Source organism: Hyperolius riggenbachi, chromosome 5 (assembly GCF_040937935.1).
Source record: "Hyperolius riggenbachi isolate aHypRig1 chromosome 5, aHypRig1.pri, whole genome shotgun sequence".
Classification (NCBI taxonomy): domain Eukaryota; kingdom Metazoa; phylum Chordata; class Amphibia; order Anura; family Hyperoliidae; genus Hyperolius; species Hyperolius riggenbachi.
The window spans coordinates 357057192-357083119 of record NC_090650.1 but is presented as its reverse complement, the minus strand read 5'-3'; the positions used below and the strand labels follow the sequence as shown (position 1 = coordinate 357083119).

The window sequence follows — 25928 nt, the reverse complement described above, 5'->3', positions numbered from 1 at the left end:
AGTTTTTATAGGTTTTACTGTTTCATTGTCGCTGCTCAATAACACCTTCACTGAAGTATGCTAGATGTCAAATCTATGAATTATTGACCCTTTTTATCTCTTTCCTGCTCCAGGATGCCATGACAGGAAAGTGTTTTATGGCTGTGATTACTTATCAGTGAGAGTTATGCTATAGTCTTACCCAGTCCAACCCGGACAGAAACTGTCACTTGCATACCTGATGTTTAACTCTTTCAGGCAGAGAAAGAAAAAAAGGATCACAGCCTAGTTCTTTTTTGTGCTAGGCACTGTACATACACCTGTCTATCTCATCATGTCACATGTCACCTCGGTTGTCCTTTAACAATAGGCATGCAGGAGGGGGTGTTAAGGTTAGCCATGGGGGGTTGGTTAAGGTTAGGCATCAGTAGTGGGATGGTTCAGTGAGAGACCAGGATTGGGTTTAGCTGTAGTGAAATATCTGTATTTATTACCTATATTTTACTATTGCTTTTTACACTGTAATAGTAGAATATCTGTAAACTTACCGATATTCTACTATCAGCTTTTCTGGGCGCCCACATTTCCATGGCGCCCTTTTTTGATGTACACCTGCTGACCTGGATTATAGAGTCCAGAAAACCCAAACTACTGTATGTACTTACACTTAGTGCCACCGCTCCCTTTGGCCACGAGGTGGGGCTGTCAAGTGGAAAGAAGACAGCCTGTATATTTGTTTCAATGTAGAGCAGCGTTTCTCAAACCTGTCCTCGTGACTCCCCAATGGTGCATGTTTTGCAGGCAACCTCACCTATGCACAGGTCGGGTAATTAGTGTCTCAGCTACATGAAATCCACCTTGCTGAGACACTAATGCGCATAGGTGAGGTTGCCTGCAAAACATGCACCGTTGGGGAGTCACAAGGACAGGTTTGAAAAACACTGATGTAGAGGTTGTCTACTTTCCAGTGAAATGTACTGTATACCCAGTGGCCATGGTGGAGCAGTAACATGGAATGTACACAAAGGAAGACCTGGCTTTTTACATCATTTGCCTGGTGCTTGCAGGTGAGACATGAAGGAGCAGGCACTAGGGTGGAGGGGAGGGGGTAGGGCAGATGAGAGTTGTATTTCAGATAAATGCACTTTATAAGTGCAGTTATTCTTTAAAGAGGAACTGTCGCAAAAATCTTAAAATTTTAAACATATACAAATAAGAAGTACATTTTTACCAGAGTAAAATGAGCCATAAATTACTTTTCTCCTATGTTGCTGTCACTCACAGCAGGTAGAAGAAATCTGACATTATCGACAGGTTTTGGGCTATTCCATCTCTTCATAAGGAATTCTCAGCATGGCTTTTATTCTTTATAAAGACATTCCCTGAAAAAGATGTATACAAAGATGCTGGCCAGCTTCCCTGCTCACTGCACACTATTTTGGCAGTTGGACGGAGCAACTGCCATTCACTAAGTGCTTTTAAAAATAAAGAAAACCCTGAGAACCCCCCTATGAGAAGATGAGCTAGTCCAAAATCTGTCTGTAATAACATATTTCTACTTCTTATTGTAAGTGACAGGAACATAGGAGAAAAGTAATTTATGGCTCATTTTACTCTGGGAGAATGTACTTCCTATTTGTATGTGTAAATTTTAAGATTTTTGTGACAGTTCCTCTTTAAGGTCCCAGATGACAAACTGGATCACATAACACAGGACAACAACTCTCTGATCCCACAACAATGGCACACAGGCCTGCATGAGGGTACACAACTAAAAATAAAGATTGCCACACCCAATAAAGTCTGTACAAGGCAGGGCCGGTTCAAGTAACAATTGGGCCCTAGAGCAAAATTAGCCTGGGGGCCCCCCAACAGACACCCCCTGACCAAAAAGTGTCATTAGAGGCCCTTTGTTGCAGCCAAATTTCCCTCCTGGGCCCCTGAGCTGGCTGTTGACCCTCCCCCAATCACCTCCCAACTTAACTGTGCTCCCTAGGACCTCTGCAGTGTCTATGTCAGTGTAGGGTCTCACCTGCCTGCCAGCACAGATGACACGCTACTCTGCCAAAGGCTCTGCAGAGTCCCTGGGGAGCAACAGTTAAGATGGGGGAGGGAAACCTTGGGGGCCCCTACAGGCTCTGGGGCCCTGGGGCAATTGCCCGTTTTTTCCTATGTAGCTCCGGCCCTGGTACAAGGAACTTAACAAGAAGTAAATTGTGTAATGAACTGAAATACAAGTGTGTGTACAACTGAGTAGCAGATAAATAAACCAGGTAATAGAGGCTAAAAATAGCATGGAGAGGTGAAGCACAGCAGTTACTAATGAGAGGTGAAGACTTCAATGAATAATGTATGTCTTCCTAGAAAAGCATTGCATTTCACGCAAACACCGGGAAACTTTAGTATTGCCTGACAACAGGAATCAACAAGCGAGTGGCGTGATACAGAGGACAGCGTACTGCGTAAATCCTAGAAGGAAGCAAGTGTGCCGAGCAGAATAACACTAACTGCATACAGAGCATGCCTCCAGTGTGTTCCATGGGCTGGGCTAGTATCATTTCATACATTCAATAAATTCTCAACAACCTCAACAAACTGCATTTGTAAAGTGCGTTTCTCCTGTAGGACTCAAATCGCACAAGCATGGCTTAGACCACTAATTGGTTGATTGGTAAATTGTGGTACAGAGGAAGAATTCTATAAGTCCGCAAATGCCAGGCTAAACAGGCGGCTTTTCAGTCTGGATTTCAATAATTCCAGGGATGGGGTTGTCTTAAATGGGCGTGGTAGGGAATCCCAAAAGGTAGGGGCAGCATGACAGAAAGCTCTGGCTGCAAAGGTTTTGAGGTGCACTCTGGGAGAGACCAAGTTTATGGATCCTGCTGATCTCAGGTTGTGAGAGGTGTGGTACAGTTTCAGCAAGTCCTTCATGTATCCAGGTAATTAATTTTACAGGTAGTTGGAGCAGTGAGCGAAGAATTGTTGTAATGTGACAGTGGCGAGACCATAGGATGCATCCACATTACCCAACAAAATAGATGTACAGTAGAGAGTTGTGTAAACTAGTGGTAGAAACAGAGTTAAAGCTGAAGTGAGTGGGATATGGAGTTTACAGTAGTAGGCTGAGATGGAGACAAGGATTGCATTTCCAGTAGTGCACTGAGGTGGAGACTAAGCTTGCATTTCCAATAGTGGCTGAGGTGGAGACTGAACTTACATTTCCAGTAGTGGCGGGCTGAGGTGGAGCGTAGGGTTGCAATTCCAGTAGTGCACTGAGGTGGAGACTGAGCTTGCATTTCCAGTAGTGCACTGAGGTGGAGACTGAGCTTGCATTTCCAATAGTGGGCTGAGGTGGAGACTAAGCTTACATTTCCAGTAGTGGGCTGAGGTGGAGACTAAGCTTGCAATTCCAGTAGTGCACTGAGGTGGAGACTAGGCTTGCAATTCCAGTAGTGCACTGAGGTGGAGACTAAGCTTGCAATTCCAGTAGTGCACTGAGGTGGAGACTAAGCTTGCATTTCCAGTACTGAGCTGAGATGGAATGTGGGCTTCCATTTCCAGTACTGAGCTGAGATGAAATGTGGGCTTCCATTTCCAGTAGTGCTCTGAGGTGGAGACCGGGGCTTCCATTTCCAGCAGGGCACTGAGGTACAGTGTGGGCTTCCATTCCCAGCAGTGGCACAACATACTGAGCTTGGAACAATAGTGCACTGATATATATTAAACACTAAATTATACAGCGCTCCGATGAATATATATATATATGTCACAGCCAATATGGCTTTAAGGATGTTTTCAATACAATCAATATGATCAAATGAATCCACAGTGTGTGTACTTATAAGGTAGCAGTTTCAACAATCTCATATTATTGCACCCTTATTTATAGTCCCAATACACAGCTTTACAGGCGCGCTTCTGGGAAAACGGGTTGAGTTAGTCCTCTGTTAAAAATACTGTCTCTGTTCCAGATCAGCGCTTCACCATAAGCAAGTGTAGATTATGCAACAATCACCGCCACCAGGAACACCCTAAGGATCCTCACTCACCAAATAGGGTGGGCCAGTAGTTACAGTGGCCTTATCACGCCTCTGGGGTACTTTCCAGGCTCCCCACACCTTGTGGCAAACGGGTACTATTCAGATATCAACTCTTGTCTCTTCTTGAATGTATACCTCAATGCAAACAAATGCTATCATTGCGCAGGCATCTCATAAAATCAAAAAGGTTTATTAAAAGGTTCCACACACATGATACAGATGGGTGGTAAGCCTGTAAAGTTTAGTAACGGGCTCCACCCCGTGCGGCCTCCCGGGCTGGCCGCCGTTGATGTTATTCAGGGTTCGCTCGCTCCACCACGCCACCGCGTCCCACCACGCCGTCTATGTTATTTCCGCATGTGGCTCCCCCCTATCGATTTCGTCAAGAAATGACTCATTCAGGGGATCCCCTGAATGAGTCATTTCTTGACAAAATCGATAGGGAGGAGCCACATGCGGAAATAACATAGACGGCGTGGTGGGACGCGGTGGCGTGGTGGAGCGAGCAAACCCTGAATAACATCAACGTCGGCCAGCCCGGGAGGCCGCACGGGGTGGAGCCCGTTACTAAACTCCACAGGCTTACCACCCATCTGTATCATGTGAGTGGAACCTTTTAATAAACCTTTTTGATTTTATGAGATGCCTGCGCAATGATAGCATTTGTTTGCATTGAGGTATACATTCAAGAAGAGACAAGAGTTGATATCTGAATAGTACCCGTTTGCCACAAGGTGTGGGGAGCCTGGAAAGTACCCCAGAGGCGTGATAAGGCCACTGTAACTACTGGCCCACCCTATTTGGTGAGTGAGGATCCTTAGGGTGTTCCTGGTGGCGGTGATTGTTGCATAATCTACACTTGCTTATGGTGAAGCGCTGATCTGGAACAGAGACAGTGTACTGATATAGCTATCAGTGCACTATCGTTCAATAATTCAATAATACTTTAAGTTCAATTTCTCAAAACCCACACAAGTCACAGCTCTCCTGCACTGTGTGCCATTACAGTGATATTGGAAACCATCAGCGAGGAGTGAAGGGGGCATTCCTTGGGATGGGCTAGGGGGGATGGGCCACTTCCTCCCTGCCCATGATCGTAATTCTGCTCAGTTGGAGATTAGGTCTAGCAGTGCGGAGGCCACAGCAGGAGAGTGCAGATGGTGCTGTGATAAGTCGGGATTCAAAGTATGTTAAAATATTCAGTTCAGCACAGGGCCGGTTCTCTCATGAAGCAAGGTGAAAGATTTGCATCAGGCGCAGAGATTACAGGGACAGTATGTTTGTACTGTGTAAACACACTTATAGCATGCAGTCAGAGTAGGAGAAGTGAGGTGAAAAAGTCCTCATTGGGAAAAAGCAGCTTGTTGTGCTGCGTGAGGAGTCTGACAGTGAGTGAGGAGGGGGGAGGCAGGAGAGTAGCAGTGTTTCATTTGACTTGCACACCAAAAGGGAGGTGGCGGCACTGCTGTCCTGATTGAGAAGGAATGGAGGGACTGAGGGTAAGCAGTTTGTCACAGACTCACAGCCAGCCAGTGTGCTATTATGTTAAGCTGAAGCATGCCATATAAGAACATTAAATTAAGCAGATTAAATTGTCGGGTGCTGTGCGATCATTCCAAATTGAGGAAGGGGGGAGGGGGATTGAATCCTCACAAGGTTTCCTCAGTCAGCAAAAAGTCTAGAACCGGCCCTGGTTCAGCGGTACTTTAAAGTAAAATAAAAAGTTTTCCTTTACAGTAATGGGATAATTTATTATATCAGTAACAGTTTGGTGAACAGGAGGTAATTCCAGTCTAATAATTTACATAGCATGATTAGCAATGTTCCCAAGAAGATTAAAGAGGCTCATTTTAACCTTTAGTAGAAAGAAAAAAGTAACATTTCAGATTTCTTGAGGAGAGTCACAATGCTGCTATGGGCAGTGTCGGACTGGGAGGTGGGAAAGCTGAGGAAATCCACCTGCTGGCCAAGCAGCAGAAACCCTGTGTGGGGGCCTGTTTCCACTTGTGCCGTGTGCGAATGTGAGAGGCGCGGCGGCACTTCCTGGTCTGCAGGTATGCAGACAAATCCCAGCCTCCCGCACCGAAACGGATAGAAATGTTGGACGAATCGCCAGCGCAAGCGATTCGGCTGGCAGTGCCGTTGTATCCTATGGCAGAGTTTCCCCGACCAATTTGCCTGCGGGGAAACTCTGCGGATTCGGCGCAGAAACCGCGCCAGTGATAACAGGCCCTTATTGCTCTCAACAGGAACCTGTAGCAAGCCTTCACTGTGAGCAGCAAAACTTGATTACTGCTGCTTGGCCAGCAAGTGGGTTTCCTCAGCTATTCCACTTCCCAGTCCGACACTGGCTATGGGCTGGCTTATTGTAATAGCAGATGCAGCTTAGTGACTAGCCAGAATACAGGCCCCCCCCCCCCCCCCCCCCCCACTGTGGCTCACAAAAGCCAATAAGAATCCTCTTGTGCCTGCTGGCCTGGTAGGCTGTGAACTCTGCTATCTGTGGGTTGCTGCACTTTGCCCACTGTCACTGCTATTTGCACAAGTTGACTCATTTCTCATAATATGTAGAGCAGGAGAAGAGACAAGACAAATGATATTAATAAAGGCCTGAACAGATACACTAGCAGCATTAATTTTACTCCCACAAGCTCTTAATAAAGCAATCAGCCCGAACTAGCCTGCTACATGCGCCATGATGATGTTTGCTTAATGATGATGATACACAAAACTTATGTCATCAATTATCTCTCCTTATCGGCCCTAACTCATGATTTATATATCTCATTATGGCCCTGATTCAGTAAATAGCGGTAGAATTGCCATGCGGAAACATTGCACAGCAATTTTACCAGAATATACTGTAGACAAGTACTGTAGTGTGTTTTGCGCACATAGTACAACTCACATTATATAGGTGATGCGCATGTTGCTAGCACAACGTGTGTTGTGCTACATATTATCTCATGATTTACCGCCTCTTATCTGTCTAATGTCACAATTTATATCCAGGGCCATATTAGGCCAAGGCCAACTAGGCCATGGCCTAGGGCACTAAAGGAGCCAGGGCACTAAAGCAGCAGGCTAAACTGGTGCAGCATTTGCAAGCATGCAAATGCTACAATGCAGGGAGATCAGACGAGCACCTGACCATGGGACTCTGCTGCTAGCCACCTGTGCAGCAGCCACCTTGCTCTCTGTGCACATTTGCATTGTGGCGGGCGGCTATGGACTTGGGCAGCTTTGGAGATGGAAAGGAACAGGAAGCTTCTGCACTGGAAACAAGTGGAGAAATGAGTGACACTGATGGCTGCTGCGGTTTGAAGGCAAACTGGCTACCTATACTGAAAGGGGGGGTGGGAAAAGGAGGGATTAAGGGAGTCATCTGGCTACCTATACTGGAGGGAAAGGGGGAGGGGTCATCTGGCTACCTATACTGGACCGAAGCGGGGAGGGGTTATCTTGCTACCTATACTAAAGGGGGGTGTCTGGTGACTGTGGCCTTGGGCGGTAAAAAGTACAAATCCGGCCCCGTTTATATCTCTACTTGGCCTTGATACAATAAATATCAGATAAATTACTGTGTGCAGAAAGTGCACATCATTTTTACTGTTATTTCCGCAAGCAACACAACTTGCATCCCGCACATGCGCAACATTGGCTGTGTGGGTAGCGTGTGCAGTGCTAGTACAACTTGCATTACATTAGTTGTATAAATACCAATAATATTGTAGTGCATTGTCAGCGCACAGTAGTTTTACCAGTATTTAGTGAATCAATTTATTTTATCTCATGATTTATTTATTTCCTTATCAGAGTCACTAGCTGTGCTGTACTGTAGATGCTCTGACCCAGTTATTTAGCTAGCACTTGTTATTGAAGCTGCTAATTTTAGTGAATATATAGACAATACTAGTCAGAGTAGAAGTTTGCACTTCTACTCTGACTAGTAGATTCATCATTCCAGTTCATGGCTAAAACAATAATAATCAGCAAATCAGAAAAATATCTCTGGGCTTAACGCACTACACTTCAGTAAGGGCCCATACTCACTGGTAGACGGATTGAGGAATAGTCAATGGGGCGACACGACGGCACATGACGGGTGGGAGAAAGAGTTCAAATGATAGCGGCACTTTCCATGAGAGTAGCCAGGGATCTTAACCACGACACCTCCCTTGGCATGAATATCTAAGTTCCTGCTTTACTATGCAGGGACGTAGATACTCCTCCCATGCTGCCGTGCACTCCCGCTCACGCCCGCACTCGTTACCGCCACCGATCGGTAGAGGGGGGATGAGTGCATTCCCATTCATGAATACAAGTCCCCATGTGAATGAGCAGCAGCAAACAATGAGATGCTGTGTCATTCACAAAACCCAAAACTTACACATCCACATATTGCTTTCTGTTTAGCGTACTAATAGTACACAGCAGAAAGGAATGCACGAGGACATCTTGTGGCCATTAATAAAATTACACCTACATACATTAATAAAAAGTCATACATTTACATTTAAAATTAACTATTTCCCTCCCACACTCTCCCATAGTACCCTGTTGTTTTTTTAATAAATAAAAAACAAAACAACCTTAGGGACTGAACTGTCTGAATGTATGTCAAGAGGGTATATTACTGTTGTTTTTTTTAATTATGTGCTTGTTAATAGTGATGGACGCAAAATTGAAAAAAATGCACCTTTATTTCCAAATAAAATATTGGCGCCATACATTGCACTAGGGAAATATTTTAAACGTTGCACTATCCGGGCCAATGGGGAAAATAAAAGGTGTGGGTTTTAATTATAGTAGCATGTATTATTTTAAAACTATAATGGATGAAAACTGAGAAATAATTATTTTTTCCAGTTTTTTCTTATTATTACCATTAAAATGCAGTTAGAATAAAATAATTCTTAGCAAAAAGTACCATCCAAAGAAAGCCTAATTCGTGGCAAACAACCCCCCAAGATATAGATTAATTTAAAGTAGTAATAAAGTCATAGGCGAATGAATGGAAGTAGCGCTATTGCTCTGGTGTTAAAGGGGAAAAACCCTTGGAGGTGAAGTGGTTAAAGATCCGATCCGCCGTGACAGTGGTAACCGCTGTGTATTGTAAAATGTTGTTCGCTTAATCACGCACAGGTACCTATGCCACGAAATCGCACAAAAAAATAACCCTTAGCACTGCCATTTTGTGTTCATTTATAAAGTGGACTTGAACTTTTGCACGGGACAGAAGGAAAGCATAGAGAAATGCCCCCTCATCTGTGACTAGCAATGCTCATGTTACCTAGGTAATGCAGGTTGCGCTAGTTGGGCAACGCGCGCTATGTAGTCAGCATAAGTAACAGCAGAATTGCCGTGCACTCCAGGAACGAATCAACGTTACCGATATTTTGTGAATATGACCTATTTTAACAAAAGTGGATGTACACTTTAAAGAGGAACTCCAGTGAAAATAATGTAGTAAAAAAAGTGCTTCATTTTTACAATAATTATGTATACATGATTTAGTCAGTGTTTGCTCATTGTAAAATCTTTCCTCTCCCAGATTCACATTCTGACATTTATTACATGGTGACATTGTTACTGTGGGCAGGTTATTTAGCTGTTTCTAGCTGCTCTGTCTGTTACAGACAGCTAATAACAGCTATTTCCTGTCTCTGAACATTGTTACATTGTGGCAGTTTGCCAGCAGTACCGCGGTATTCAGAGCCTCTTGTGGGAGGGGTTTCAGCACAAAATCAGTGACACAGCGCCCCCTGATGGTCTGTTTGTGAAAATCATTGTCTTTCTCATGTAAAATGGGGTATCAGCTACTGATTGGGAAAAAGTTCAATTCTTGGTTGGAGTTTCTCTTTAACCTTCACATTGGTGTCCAGGTACATTATTTCCAAGCAACCTCCTATAATTACATATCTTTCTTTTAATAGATACATTACTGGTTCTTAACCGGTAATTCCTGTATAAATCTTACTAGGTTTGGAGAGAGAAGGGATTGGAAGTGAAAGAGGATGCCGGCGTTAGCAATTTGCTCCAGCCACCTCCTGCTGGTCTCTTGTGTCTCTACTTCATACTCCCTGTTGCTGTCATACGTCTGATTTAGTGCAGCCAGTAACTGTTCAGAGAAGGCACAGACAGCGGCTATCAAGCTCTGGCAGAAGACCATATCTCTTCTCAGTTGTATTTCACTATCTGTAGAAACAAACAAGTAATGAATACATCAACAAACAAGGAGGAAAAAAATAGATTTAATGAAAATTTAATTTTAGCTTGACTGCCTTCTCCTCCACCACCAACAGGGTCCAGGACTCCAGGTGGATTCCTGAATTTTTAAGGTCGCTGCTAGCAGCGGCCACTATAATAATTTTTCTTGTACGTGTACATGCCTGTCTAATTTTTCTGGCTGCACTGTGGCTGCAACAACAAAACAAAAGGCATGTACATGTGCCAATTCCCCTTTGTGATCGTTACCTTGCCACGGTGAAGGGGCTTGCGTATCACAATGAAGCAATGACCTATATGAGTGTGTTGGGGGCACACCTAAGGTAATAAGGTCATTGCTTCATTGTGGACAGACTAAATTCGATCAGCTGGACACTCAGGCCCATATGCAATTACATGTTTCACCCGAGTTATCTCCTAGGAGATAATTTTCATCTTCTCTTTTAACTAATTTTTCTGCATTTTACAACAGAAAAGGTATCCAAAAGTTGGTGAAAAGGTACTATCAAATTCATTTTGAGTGTTTTCTTTTTTGCTGGTGGCTTAAAAGGCATTTTATGACAAGTTATGAAAATATCACCTAGGAGAAAACTCAGGTGAAAAATGTACGGTAATTGCATATGGGCCTAAGTCACTGTTGTTCTGTCATTGAGCTAACTCAGCCTGACCATATGGGCTGGAAAGCCGCCATCACATGCACTCTCGCCAACGTGCGCACCAGCACGGCCATCTGTTTGTGGTGCGTTACACAGTGAGTTTGGTCTGTCAATGTGAAGCAGTACACTAATTACACTCCCTGATTGATGTATGCACACGCAAGATGTTTTCAAGCACTTTAGGCCTCCAATTTAGCAATGCAATGTGATTTCTGCCCTTTAGGGATTATAGCCCTGCTGTGCGTCAAATCCAGATTTTTCCCGGGGACTTTTGTGTGTATCCCACTCCGCCATGCCCCCCTCCAGGTGTTAGACCCCTTGAAACATCTTTTCCATCAGTTTTGTGGCCAGATTTAGTGTTTGTAGTTTTGAAAGTTCACCTGCCCATTGAAGTCTATTTTGGTTCGCGAACAAAAAAAACGCGGGTTCGCAACAACACTATGTGGGACATGTCAGCTGCAAGGGGCTTTAGGAAGCCCCGGGTAAGTAAATATTATTTTTTCAGATGCCTGGATATTCCCGTTAATCTAAGGTGTTCGGGTGGAGAACTAACCCATGTGGTAAAGGGGTGTTTGCAATAAACTGCAGTAAGCAGAATTACATGTGTAAAGTCTTACCTACAAGTCCCAGTCAGTATGAGGCCTAGCAAGATGGACCTTTTTAGTACAAAAACTTAGAGCAGCCCCCATTTAGTAAGTATGAATCAGTTGCTACTGACATCCCCCATATCTTCATCATAGAAAATGGAAAATAGTCACTGAAACAATTAAAATAACTATAACAGTATAACCAAAGAGGCGGTAAGAAGTGCCCAGATATGATAAAACTTTGTTAAAAACAATAAAATAGAAAGGGTGAGGTGGTTTACCTCAATAAAGACAAATTAATGTATAAGATTAATTTTAATAAATGCACCAGCAACGCATTTCGTGGGTACGTGCCCACTTCCTCAGGACAAATAAAAGTGCCAAAGGGTGTTGGTAGCCACAAAAAAAAAGTGCCAGTGCATTTATTAAAATTAATTTAACCCTTTCAATTTTATTGTTTTAATGAAGTTAAAGTTACCCTCCGTGTATAGAGGTATTACCCTTTAGATCTGTGGTGGCTTAGGCCAAGCCCAGAACAATTGGGTTAGTTTTTGTTCCAAGAGTGTAACTGTTTCCAGCATGCCTGGAGCCCCGAGTGGAGTCGGGTTCATACATCTCCACCTGCCTATAGCGGTGGGTTGCTCTTCTGCAACCCACCTTTGTGAGTATAACTTACTTATCACTTTACTTAAAGAAAACCTGTAACAGAAAAAAAAGTGCCCCTGGGGAGTACTTACCTCGGGAGGGGGAAGCCTCTGGATCCTATTGAGGCTTCCCTCGTCCTCCTTCATCCCATAGTGGTCTCTCTGGGGTCCTCCGAATAGCGCCCATTTAAATATTTACCTTCCTGGCTCCAGGTCAGTAGCGGCTCTCGATCAGGTGAAAATAGCCAATGCCAGTCGGGTCTGCTCTACTGCCTGCGCAGTAGAGCGGAACCGATTGGGATTGGCTATTTCCGCCTTAGCCCATTGGGGAGCCACTACTGCGCCTGCGCTGGAGCCAGGGAAGGTAAATATTGCAGGCGCTACTACACCTGCACCACAGCTTAACAAATCGTCGGTTGTGGCTTCCGAGAGGCCCAACGAGACCACCGTGAGACGGAGGAGGACGGGGGAAGCCTCGATAGGATCCAGAGGCTTCCCTCTCCCGAGGAATTACCCCCCGGGGCACTTTTTCTAGTGACAGATTCTCTTTCACCTACCATTAGCTGTGGCATACTGCACCAACTAGGCTCCCATTTTCTCTGTGCTTTTTCCTTTGTAGGGTGCTTTAATCACCCCAAACATAACATTATAACAAAGCCCAGTCTACTATAGTGAAGGTCACAATATGTCCTCTAACTGTCTTAAGATAAAAGACTACCAGAATTAACAGCCAAATACGGCCTATGAAATCCTGTGTAATTATCATAAAATATATAGGCCTTATATAAAGAAAAAAAAGATAACATGATAAACATTCACATAACACTAGGAAACAATAACATTCCAATAACATTCCACTGTGACTGAGCTAAAGGGCCTATGGGTAGAAATACACATACATAAATAAATACACATACCATACATGTGTTTATGAGTTATTTTACCCGACTAAGCATTTCCAGCCTGAAACGCATCACAGCCATGAGAAGACAATATAATTACCTGTATATTCCAGTAAAGCCAAAAGAATCCGGGTTTCAACCTCTAAAAAAAAGAAGGAAACCAGAATTATATATAGCCGTATAACCATACAGAAGGAACATAATACAAACTTACTATAGGCAATGGCATAGAACATGGCATTCTGTACTCATGCATTACTTTACATAGGTAGGTCACATATATTGTAATAAAAGTAGTCCAGCAAGAGTGATTTGCTAGTTTACACAAATATTAAATCACTAGATTTACATAAGTAACCGCGCTGCCTAATTTACATGCTGATATGCCTACTACTGGCTCTTCATCTCTAGTTAAATGTTAGCATTTAGAGATGATGGTCATGTCTAGGAGAATGTGGAGTAGCATGTGATCAGTTAGGTCAGGTGGTGATAGATATGTGAAGGTGCCCATAAATCAGACGATTTATGGGCAGATCGACCATGAGAAAAATCTCTCTCTGATCCATACATGTCAAACTCCGGCCCGTGGCCAAATCTGGCCCTTGAAGACATCAGATTTGGCATTCAGGTGGTTTTGCATTATGTTTGGCCCATGTAGGACCACCAGAGAAACTATATTGGAGGCTAAGCCCTAGTTCACCAGGGAAGCCATATGGGGAGGGGGTGGGGACAGTATTAGACACCAAGGAACTGTATGGGGAGGGAGGGGGCCTATTAGACACCAGGGAACTGTATAAGGGAGTGAGGTGGCCACTAGATATAGAGGTTGGCCCGCAACTTGGTCCCAGAGCTCAATTTCGGCCCACTGTGTATTTGAGTTTGACACCCCTGCTCTGATCGAATCTGAGAGAGATCTATTGCCTGCTCATACACTGCATGACGGTTCTCGATTGATTTCAACATGAAATCTCTTGGGAATCGGCCATATGACATTGCATCCACCGCCTTGTCGACCCTGGTGCTGTCCCCCTTAATGTAAAATGTTCCCCATGCAGTATACTTTACTTGTCGGAGTCTGCTGCTGGCTCTGTACTCCATCCCCCATCTGCATACACGCGCACCACGTTGTTGCCGGCGTAACATGGGTGCCTGTGTGACATCACACACACGCACCCATGTATACACCGGCAACCACGTGGGGAGCGTATGGACAGAAAACAGAGTACAGAGCCAGCAGCAGACACTGACAGGTAAAGTATACTGCACGGGGCACCACAGGGCACATTGTTCACTAGGGGGGACAGCACCAGCAGTTTCCTCTCAATTGTCGCTCACTCCGATATCACACGCCGTTACGGCCGCGCACCCGAGTGAGCATGTCGGCCCTACATCTTGCAACATGTCCAATCGATACATGCGACCAGTTTCTGTATGAAATTGGTAACATAGTTGATCGGGCATGCTCTTGATGCCACCGATTTTGTTCTGATCCGATTATAATAATCGAATTAGATGGTTGATCGGCCACCAAGTCGCCTGATGTATGGCAACCTTAAGGGCTGGTTCAGACGGACGCTTGCGGAGCGTTTACCGCAAGCGTTCGGAACATCGCGGTAAACGCTCCCATTCAAGTGAATGGGAGCGTTTACACCGAGCTTTTGCGCGCGTTTGCACGATCGAGGCGTTCGGGTCCCGATTTTCGCGAGCGTTCGAGCTGCACCTGGAAGCGACATGTAGCTTCCAGGGGGCGGCCAACCGCGACGGCTCCCTAGGGGAACAAAAAACGCGACGGCATCGGAACGCGACGCGAAGGCTACTGAAAGCCTGACTGCGCAGCCGCCACAACGCCTCCAAACGCGACGCCACGCAGACGTCCATCTGAACCAGCCCTAAGTCTCTGATTTGCTAGTCCTGATCATTTGCTAAAGCAGGATGTGATCACAGCAAACCAGAGCTTTGCAAATCTATCAGATGATCAAACACAGTACATGCTTCTCCATGAGTTCTGCTAGACATGGCCATCACTATTAGTATTCATTTAAAGGAAGCCTAGAGTTAAGCCTCATCAACACGGTACAATTTTCCATCAGATAGACGGATCTATTAGATAGATCTAATAAGAAATTGTATCATGTGTAGACGTCCAAATTATTTCAGATCAATTGTGCAATAGATTTTGCTTTGATGAGTACCCAAAATTCTATTGCAAAATCTAACGCAATCCGATTGGACAGGTTGGAAATTATCTAATAGATCTGTCTAATAGATCCGATCTGACAGAAAATTGTACAGTGTAGATAAAGAAATACTAAGCTTCAATGCTGATCTTGTAGCACTGGCATTTTCTGAGTAATTGGCTTGGAACTTGCATGAAGCCACTGAGGGACAGGCCCCTAGCTGGGAGGAGCTTTTCAGGAAATGCTGTTGAAAACAAAGAAAACCCTGAGAATCTCCCATGAAGAGATAGACTGGCCCAAAACCGGTCGTTTCTGTCAGATTTTAACTGCCTACTTTTTTCGCGATAGTGGTCCTTTAAAGAGAACCTGAACTGAAAATAAAAAGTCAAAATAACCATACACAGGTCATACTTACCTCTTGTGTAGCCTACTGCTTAATCTCTTACTCCTCTTCTGCATCCCATTTGTCCACTGTGATCAATGGAATTCTCTGTCTTCCATTTTAAAAATGGCCATTACCCCATAACAGCTTCCTGGTCAGCACACTGTTAAACTGTAATATCGCCCACTTGAGCCATAGGGAAACATGGACATTACCTTGCACATTCAGTTGTAACTGACAGCTGCTGATATATAACTGACAGCAACTGGTATATTTCAGTTCTGACAAAATATTGTCAGAACTGGAAGGGATCACTGTAAGAAAAAAATAATGAGCTTCTGAGAGAAACTGACGGCAAGGTTAGTATGTAATAATCATTTGCAGCTACGTCATGTGTTTAATTTAAATAATTTTAATCGTTTCAGGTTCCCTTTAAAGTGAAACTAGCTTTCAATAGATTTCATGGTGAAATCTTTTGAAAATCTGTGTGCAGTGTATGGCGGTCATGCAATCCCTATCTTATCATATCAGCAAGGGATTGGGTGGCAATCTATGCGTGGATGGCCTCTTTAACAAAAGATCTTTCATTATATGGACTAAAAGATCTGCATGTATACTTTTTTCTATATAGCATTTTGTACTGTAGAAAATAACATTGTTCTATATCCTCCTTGCTGAAAAGACAAGGCTGATTATTTCTCCAACTCTTTGGTCTTTCTATATGGAGCACAGCACTGCTGATAGAAATCTTCAGAAAGTCTTGCTACATTTCTGGCAGCTGCTTCCCGCCGGTTTCATTCTCCATTCCGTGTGCCAGGATCAGAGACGTCTTTCACACACAAGCCTAATCAAAAGAAACTTTCTGATGGTTTAGGGCATCTCTCTCATATTGAAGATCTTCAGCTGTGGGAAATAAGTCTTGCGGAGCTAAATTAGACTGCTGAAAGCAGATAACCATGGCTTTAATCTCATCTGGATTTCAGGAAAATAAACATACCTATAAATCTTCTCCAGACGCCCTCCACCACCATCAAAACACATTAGAGTAAGTGCTGACACTGCAACCTTCATGGAAATACGCCGCATGTGAATATGTTCCGCTCGGCACAATGAAATATTGTTTTCAGATATGGCAAATACAGCACAGAAGAAATGGCACTTATACTGTCTATACATGGCATATATCAAGTCTAGCTTACACAGCATACTGTGCAGAGGTGTAGCTAAAAAAACATGGAGGCCACCTAAAAAACTTTGATGTTCCCATCCCTGCAGTACAGAGTACCCCTTCTCCCCTACCTCCATTGTGACCTCCGGGTTTAAATAATACCCGTTACAAGTTTGGCCAATATTCCCACCCTCCCGTAAACAAATCTCCCCCTCAACACCAATATCAAATGTAGCCACCTGCCTTCTGCAGTCATCCACTGACACACAGCACTGTACAGTTCCTGATGTTTTTGCACCTAAGAAGCTGTAAGAATTGTACAGTGGCCTGGTCAATGGGCAGTTACAGATAACATGTAAAACACAAACAAAACAAAAAAAGAAACAGGCGCGAGAAATCATAAATATGAAAAAGCTAAAAAAGAAAAAAGTGGTGCCGGAGATTGCAAGGATAAGTATGAAAGCACCCAAAAATCATTTTAAATGGAGGTTGGGGGCAGAATAATGATTTTGCTATGGGACACCATCATACTTAGTTGTGCCACCTGCTGGGGAAGCCAAGTTCTACTTGCTTCTTTCATGGATAACCATAAAAAGAGGAAGTTACTAGGGTTCCAAGTTCAGCCTAAAGTGAGGGATTTCTTTAACCCTCCTGGCGGTTTGCAAAAAAATCGCCAGGGGGCAGCAAATCTTTTTTTTTAAATTTTTTTTTTTTTTTTTCATGTAGCGAGACAAAGTCTCGCTACATGATAGCCGCTGCTCAGCGGCATCCCCCCAGCCCCTCCGATCGCCGCCGGCGATCGGAGATCCGGAGATCCCGTTCAAAGAACGGGATCTCCCGGAGGGCTTCCCCAGTCGCCATGGCGACGGGGCGGGATGACGTCACCGACGTCATCGACGTCGTGACGTCAAAGGGGATTCCGATCCACCCCATAGAGCTGCCTGGCACTGATTGGCCAGGCAGCGCACGGGGTCTGGGGGGGGGGGGCGGCTGCGGCGCGACGGATAGCGGCGGATAGCGGCGGCGATCGGGCACTGCACGCAGCTAGCAAAGTGCTAGCTGCGTGCAGCAAAAAAAAAATTATGCAAATCGGCCCAGCGGGGCCTGAGCGGTGCCTTCCGGCGGCTTACCCCGAGCTCAGCTCGGGCTTACCGCCAGGAAGGTTAAAGGACCACTATCGCGAAAAATCGTAAAATTTAAAATACATGTAAACATATTCAAATAAGAAGTCCATTTCTTACAGAGTAAAATGAGCCATAAATTACGTTCCTCTTATGTTGCTGTCACTTACAGTAGGTAGTAGAAATCTGACATTACCGACAGGTTTTGTAGTAGCCTATCTTCTTATGGGGGGTACTCAGGGTTTTCTTTATTTTTAAAAGCACTTAGCAAATGGCAGTTGCTCCATCCAACTGCCAAAAAAGTGTGCTGTGAGCAGGGAGGATGGCCAGCATCATTGTATAAATCCTTTTCAGGAAGTGTCTTTATAAAAAATAAAGGCCATGCTGAGAATCCCCCATGAAGGTGGACTAGCCCTGTCGCTTCTGTCAGATTTTTACTACCTGCTGTAAATGACAGCAACATAGGAGAAAGTAATTTATGGCTCATTTTACTCTGGAAAAAATGTACTTCTTATCTGTATATGTGTACATGTATTTTACATTTTACATTATTTTGCAATGGTGGTTATTTAAAGAATGTAATTTTTATTTTTTAAAGCAGAAGTTACCATATCTATTGATATTCTGGAGTGATGCATCATGGGTAGCCACAGTTGCTCACGTAAAGCTGAATTATCCCAAATACCTTCTGTTTTAGAAGGCAAAATTACATTTACCTTTGATTTTAGAGTGTTTTTTTGGTCTCTTTTAGCCTTTTATCCCTCCAGGTGGTTCTGGGTCACCATGATCTATCTGTGGTATTCATTCTTAAAGAATGGATCTTATCTGTGTCAGAAGCAACGCAAAGACCTTTGAGTCAGCTGACCATTGCAAAACGAACCAGCAGATTGTGCTATTGCACACAGAATTCCTGCGGGAAGCAGACTAAAAGCTCAATGCTGATATAAAACATACTTTTTCGTAAAGGAACATCTTTACAGTCTCCCATGTTGAGGTTTATTTTTACTGATAAACATGCAAGTTTCTTGACACGCATAACTTACCTTCTACAAACTTCTTCATGTTCTGCGCGAGAACTCGGGCGCTGCTTGGCAGATTCCAGGGGTCCTGCTTAATATGAAGTCGTAACCGCTTCGGACAGCTTAATTTAGGCTCCATTTCCTGTTGGAATTCTATAGAGAACATAAAACAGAAAGAGTGACAGTTGGAAAACTCACATCTGGATATAAGAAGTTTTACTGTGCTAAGATTATTCATCATTGTCACTCCGTAACGCAGACAAATGAAGAAATAGCTGCTTTTTGTGAAGTTTATATACATTTTCTATCAGCTGCAATATAAGTAACAGCTGCTGATATTAAACAAGCAGGAAGAAAATGGAAAAAACTGAGGGGGCGTCTTGAGAACGTGAAACCAGGATCTCTACAAGCTTGTTTGACGTTAGCCTCTGGCTCCGGTGTGAAGCAGTGAGGTGAGAAGAATAGAGGGTGATTATAGAGGGTGACATGGCTCACTTCCTTTTAATAAATACTTCTTCCTAGTTGTTTTTATCCTCTGCTTTAAATACCTTCTCTGCAATTTAACCAGTACTAGTATGCAGATCATGACTTTATTTTTTCTTCAATTGTGCTTCAAATTTTTGTGCAAATATAGATCCCCTCTAAGGCGATTAGATCCCCTCTATGTGCCGCATTTGGTTCCCAGGCCGGACTTTGGACATGCCTGGACTAAAAGAAGATGTGTGTGGCGTAAAATCTTTTTCTTGTGATACCATGGGGCCATGTCTGATGTTTTAATACTAAAGATCAGCATTGGCGCTACAACAAAGAATTATCTCAACAACAACAAACATTTTTAGGGCTTTATCATATCATGTCTGCTTCTGAAACTGACACAGTTTATCAGTAAGGAATCACATCTTAACGATGACACATTGGCTATCATTCATAAAAGTGTTGTCGGTAACCAAAATCCGTGCGGGGAAACACCGCTGTCGGTATTTCAACCTTCTGGGTGGTCATTCATAGAAAAGTTGCCTGTTGTGATATGAGTGCGGAGATATCCCGCTGTAAGCTGTCGGTAGGCATGCGGAAACAGGAGAAGCTGGCCGAGTCCCTCCATGCGGTGTTCTCTCTGCTGCTGCTTGGGAGGTCTTTCCCATTCACTTACATGTACTCCGCATGCCTATCGTAGCGGTAATCCCCGTCCGCATACCGCCTGCGTTAGTTTTTATGAATTGACATTTTGTTACATTTCCGCATAGAATCACCGCCGAATGCGGTGATTTATCGCTCTGCTCGGAAAAGTCAGCTTCGCATGCGGAAACAGCCTATATGAATAAACATTTTGCTCAGTGCTCGGTAAAGTTGGCTGTCTTTAGCATTTCCGTATGCGGGAACGCTTTATGAATGATAGCCATTATGTTGAGTTAATGTGTGCAGCCATCCATGCTAGCAGTAGCTGAAGAAGCCAATGATTAGGTAAAGGCACTTTTACCTAATGCAGCTATGAACTGTAGTACAGTGCAGATACGGTTCTTCCCGGCCAAGTGATAAAAATGTCAAGTTTTATTTGGGCTTTATTTACTGATTCAGTCAGCGATCTCAGATTTGGGAAGAGCTGTTTACAGTGGCATTCTACTTCTATCCAAGTGTTCTTAAAAAAAAAAGTGCAAGAAAATGAAATTTTAATCAATAATGCAATACTCTGGATTTTTGCTTCTACTAAATCATACAATGTAATGTTCTGCTTCTTTTGAGTTCAGGGCCGGTTCTAGACCTTTTGCTGCCTGAGGCAAACTTGTGAGGATGTTGCCCCAGTATAAGTAGCTAGTATAGTTGCCCTCAGTATACTGTAGCTTAGCCAGGTAGGTGGCCAGCCTGCTCCCTCCTCTATCTTTGGCCACCACTAGATTACCTCATGTAAACAAGCAGTGGCCGCCTCCTGCAGCAGGGCAGGCTCACCGGGTCCCCCTCGTTTCGCCTGCCTGCTTGAAGACCACAGATCTGCGTGATCCGCAGAGCCGCTACAGGAGGAAAGGAGAGCAGTTCCCATAGCCCGTATTCCAGAAGTAATTACTTTACGCTATGGTATATACTATATATGGTATATACAGTATATATGGTATATATGCTATATACGCTATGGTAGCTGCTGTCCTCTCTTCACAGCACGTGGATCTGTGGTCTTCAAGCAAGCAGGCGAACCAAGGGGGACCCGGCGAGCCTGCCCTGCTGCAGGAGGCGGCCACCGCTTATTTAAACAAGGTAATCTAGCGGTGGCCAGGGAGGGAGGGGGTGAGCGACCACGGAGGGAGCGGGGTGGTCAGCCCAGGAGGGAGCAGGGTGGTCAGCCTAGGAGGGAGGGGGGTGGTCGGGATGCCACCTGAAACGTGTCGCCGCCCAAGAAAGCGGCGTCACCTGCAGTCATGTAGAAATGAGTAAGCAGCAGCCCATCTGCAGTACTGTGTTTACATTTGTTATTAGAAAGCAGCCATTCATAACAAGATTAGGTTCCAATTGATTTGGTCATGTGACTAAATATTATATGACTGGAAAAATGTATTTAAAGGGGCTATTTAATTGTGATACGCTGAGAGACAGTGGTGACACAGTGAGGGACACAACCGATACAGAGCAGCTTCAATTTATGGAAAAATTAATAAATATGTAGATAAGCTGTATGTAACTGGCAATACCTTGCAGACCTCGTCCTGGTGTGAAATATTTTGTTTGTTCAAATGCCCTCGCAACTGCCGGTCCCCTGAGAAGGTTTGTAATGGACTCCACCTGTTATGATGCAAAGCAATGTGAAATCTTCATCATGACAAAGGACAAACGCATTTACTGCTTCATCTGAAAAAAATAAATTATGAGACAAGGATAACAGGTCTCCCTTGTGTGACACTGGCATGTGTACAGCATTGTGTACAAAATGCGCAAAACCCCCAAGAGGCTCCCAATGCTCAGCAATATGAACTATGTAAAGGTTAGTGTGCATGACTGATGCGTGTGGATGGGCACTAACGCTAACACTAAGCTAACACACTATCCTTCACTCCTGACCTTTGACTACCAACCTATACCTAATAGTAGCCTTCACCCCTAACCTATGGGTAACAGTCTGCAACACTCCTAACATAATCCTGAAGTTGGCCACTAACCATATAATCTTGGCTATATAAGGGAGGGGAACACCGAGAGCCCGATATGGTGCAGTATGTTTTGAAAATTTGAATTGTAGTAGTATAATAGATTTTATACTCACAAACGTAGGTTGCCTTCCAGGCAACCACTTTATATGCAGGTGGGGAGATTAGACCTGTCCCCACTCAGGGTTAAAAAGTCGCTCTCTGTAGTAAGGAAAGAAAGGGGCCAAACCCCTCCACCAAGGGTGGACAGTTTCGTATAGACGGAACAGAGGCGCCAAAAAGTGTAAAATAAGATAAAAACGTTTAAAAATCGGGGGGGTGATGGGTGGATCCACCTCTCCCGCAGGTAAACAAGCGGAGATGTTGATTTTTCAACACATAAAAAGTTTATTCATACACTCCAAACAATAATGCAACGCGTTTCGCGGGTTCAAACCCACTTCATCAGGCTATGAGTGCGGAGTATAACACTTGTGTACAGGGTCTGTCAGCTTATAGTTTGAACCCGCGAAACGCGTTGCATTATTGTTTGGAGTGTATGAATAAACTTTTTATGTGTTGAAAAATCAACATCTCCGCTTGTTTACCTGCGGGAGAGGTGGATCCACCCATCACCCCCCCGATTTTTAAACGTTTTTATCTTATTTTACACTTTTTGGCGCCTCTGTTCCGTCTATATAATCTTGGCTGTACAGTCAGGGGCGTTGCTAGGATCCTAAGAGATTCGGGGCACTTCAGATGAGAAATGGGAGTGACCATGCACCAGAATGTGGGTGTTGTCATGGGTGAGGCCAAATTGACATGAATTTACAGCGGTCTAAGTAGGCCTGGGGCTACCTATTTTTGGGGAACCACTGCTGTCAGATTGAGTGTATTTTGGGGAACTGCTGCCAGGTGAGAGGTGTCTACCATGTTAAGGGGGCATTCTGCCTATTTATGTGAAATGCTGTCTATTTATGTGCCTCATGACTGCTGAATTTGTCTTGTTGGGGGCCTCATGATTGCTGAATTTGTCTTGTTGGGGGGGCCTCATGATTGCTGAATTTGTCTTGTTGGCGGTCACATGATTGCTAACTGCGAGACTATGGAAAAAGCTGAATCATCATCATATGAGACAATAGCATTAAACCTACTTTTTCAGCTTTTTAAAACAGAAAATGAAACTGGGAGGTTCTAAAAAAAATGAATACATTTTTCAGGAGTCGGATGGATGAAATTGTTTATCTTCATAGTTTATTTTCAACTTGGATTTTCCATAATGTTCATGTATGAGTTAAAACGTTTGTATTTAGTTTAAATTGCTGTTGGCACTTTGTGATAGTAAAGTGACTTTGCAGTTTGGGCACTCGACCTCCAAAAGGTTCGCCACCACTGTCCTAATCTAATGTCCCACCTTTGCTAACTTCATGTAAACTTGTCTCCACCCACGACCACACCCACATTCTGGTTCATGACCACACCCATTTTTCTGCGTGCGCCGCCCCGCTTATACCCATGTACCATCGCCAGCATTATCCTACTCCTCTCTGTGCCCAACACTAACCTTCCTCCCTTACCTTTACCCAACACTAACCTCCTCCCTAACCTTTACCCAACACTAACCTTCCTCCCTAACCTTTTACCCAACACTAAACTCTTCCCTAACTGTTACCCAACACTAACCTCCGCCCTAAACTTTGCCAAACACTAACCTTCCTCCCTAACCTTCACCCAACACTAACCTCCTCCCTAACCTTTACCCAACGCTAACCTCCTCCCTAACCTCTACCCAACACTAACCTTCCTCCCTAACCTTTGCCCAACACTAACCTTCCTCCCTAACCTTTACCCAACACTAACCTCCTCCCTAACCTTTACTCAACACAAATCTTCCTCCCTAACCTTTACCCAACACTAATCTCCTCCCTAACCTCTACCCAACACTAACCTCCTCCCTAACCTTTACCCAACACTAACCTCTACCCTTACCTTTGCCAAACACTAACCTCCTCCGTAACCTTTACCCAACATTAACCTTCCTCCCTAACCTTTACCCAACACTAACCTTCCTCCCTAACCTTTACCCAACACTAACCTCCTCCCTAACCTCTACCCAACACTAACCTCTTCCCTTACCTTTGCCAAACACTAACCTCCTCCCTAACCTTTACCCAACATTAACCTTCCTCGCTAACCTTTACCCAACACTAACATTCCTCCCTAACCTTTACCCAACACTAACCTCCTCCCTAACCTTTACCCATCACTAACCTCTACCCAACACTAACCTCTTCCCTCCTCCCTAACCTTTACCCAACATTAACCTTCCTCCCTAACCTTTACCCAACACTAACCTTCCTCCCTAACCTTTACCCAACCAACACTAACCTCCTCCCTAACCTCTACCCAACACTAACCTCTTCCCTAACCTTTGCCCAACACTAACCTTCCTCCCTAACCTTTACCCAACACTAACCTTCCTCCCTAACCTTTACCCAATACTAACCTCCTCCCTAACCTATACCCAACACTAACCTTCCTCCCTAACCTTTACCCATCACTAACCTCCTCCCTAAACTTTACCCAACATTAACCTCCTCCCTAACCTCTACCCAACACTAACCTTCCTCCTTTACCCAACACTAACCTTCCTCCCTAACCTTTACCCAACACTAACCTCCTTCCTAACCTTTGCCAAATACTAGGCTTTGTCCATCATTAACCAAAGGGATAATAAGGTATATTTATCAATTTTACTGATAATATATGTTATACGGTAATTATACTACACATTACACAAATTATGAAATGAAGGTTGCGCAATTTGCGTAACTCGTAATGTATACACAACACGTTACACAAGCAACACTTGTGTTGTGTGTATAATCAGGAATATGTAAACTTAATTACATAATTAGTGTAATGCCCAGTAAATTATAACATAGTGTAATGAATATACCCCAATATTTCTGTCTCGCAGCACCATACTTTGAATATGGTCCTTATGTACACTGCGTTGGTAATGTCTGAGCACAGTGAGTAAAAACATAAAAGAGAATGTTCTTGTTTATTTGTTTTCCACTGTGTTCAGAAATGCCCTGCTATACCATTACTATGGTGTTTAATAGCATTTAATGAACCGTAAAAGCACCTGTCAGGAGCAAGAGCTGAAGGGGGACTGCTAGTCAAGCAGCCATGTACATTTACTATTACACATTTATAGGTAAGGATTTGTTAGACTGAGCCCAGCTGAGAAAAAATATTAGTTCAGCCTTTTATTTTGAATGTGCAGTGCTGGACAGGAAGGTGGAAAAGCTAAAGAAATCCATCTGCTGGCCAAGCATCAAAAACACTGTGTTATCACTCCCAATAGAAACCTGTAGCAAATCTTCACTGTGAGCAGCCACACATAATTACTGCTGCTTGGCAAATTGGGCGGTCGGATGGAAAATCCCAATCAATTGGTGGTAGTGGAGGTGGGTGTAGCAATAGATTGATGGGCAATAGCGTGGTGGTGGTGAAGGGGCGGGGGGGGGGGGGGGGGCGGTCGGGAGCAGCAATAGATTGATGGCCCATAGCGTTGCACTACATCAAGTAATGCAACGCTGCAGTTCGATAGATGTTAAATACATTTCAAGCTGTGTGTGTGGAGGGAATCGATCCTTCTCTGAACAGATTCCGATCAGAGCGGGATCTAGCTTCAGGCCATGTTGGTTGGGCATCTGCCTGTGTATGGCCACCTTTACTGAAATTGATTTACAAATGTGTCTGTTTGATTGTTAATCACTCACCTGACTGAAGAGGTGCTCCAAGCAGCTGTGTAATTTGTCCTGCTTCTCATGGGAGATCCTCACACTTAATGGCAGCTCATCCCCTGGGAAATACATAATATTGTACATATTCAGCTATTGCTCT

The 25928-nt window shown here is 44.0% G+C and overlaps 1 protein-coding gene across 1 annotated transcript in view; it reads right to left on the bottom strand.

Annotated features, from left to right (window-relative positions):
- The window catches only part of PREX2 (phosphatidylinositol-3,4,5-trisphosphate dependent Rac exchange factor 2), a 415237-nt gene that overhangs the window by 116675 nt on the left and 272634 nt on the right, over nucleotides 1-25928 (bottom strand). Inside the window, exons 28-32 of the mRNA XM_068237470.1 lie at nucleotides 25805-25887; nucleotides 21582-21672; nucleotides 18928-19056; nucleotides 13137-13178; nucleotides 10000-10217 (exon numbers count right to left, since the gene is read on the bottom strand). Coding sequence (XP_068093571.1) covers nucleotides 10000-10217; nucleotides 13137-13178; nucleotides 18928-19056; nucleotides 21582-21672; nucleotides 25805-25887 — 563 coding nt within the window. The remainder of the gene's footprint in view (nucleotides 1-9999; nucleotides 10218-13136; nucleotides 13179-18927; nucleotides 19057-21581; nucleotides 21673-25804; nucleotides 25888-25928) is intronic.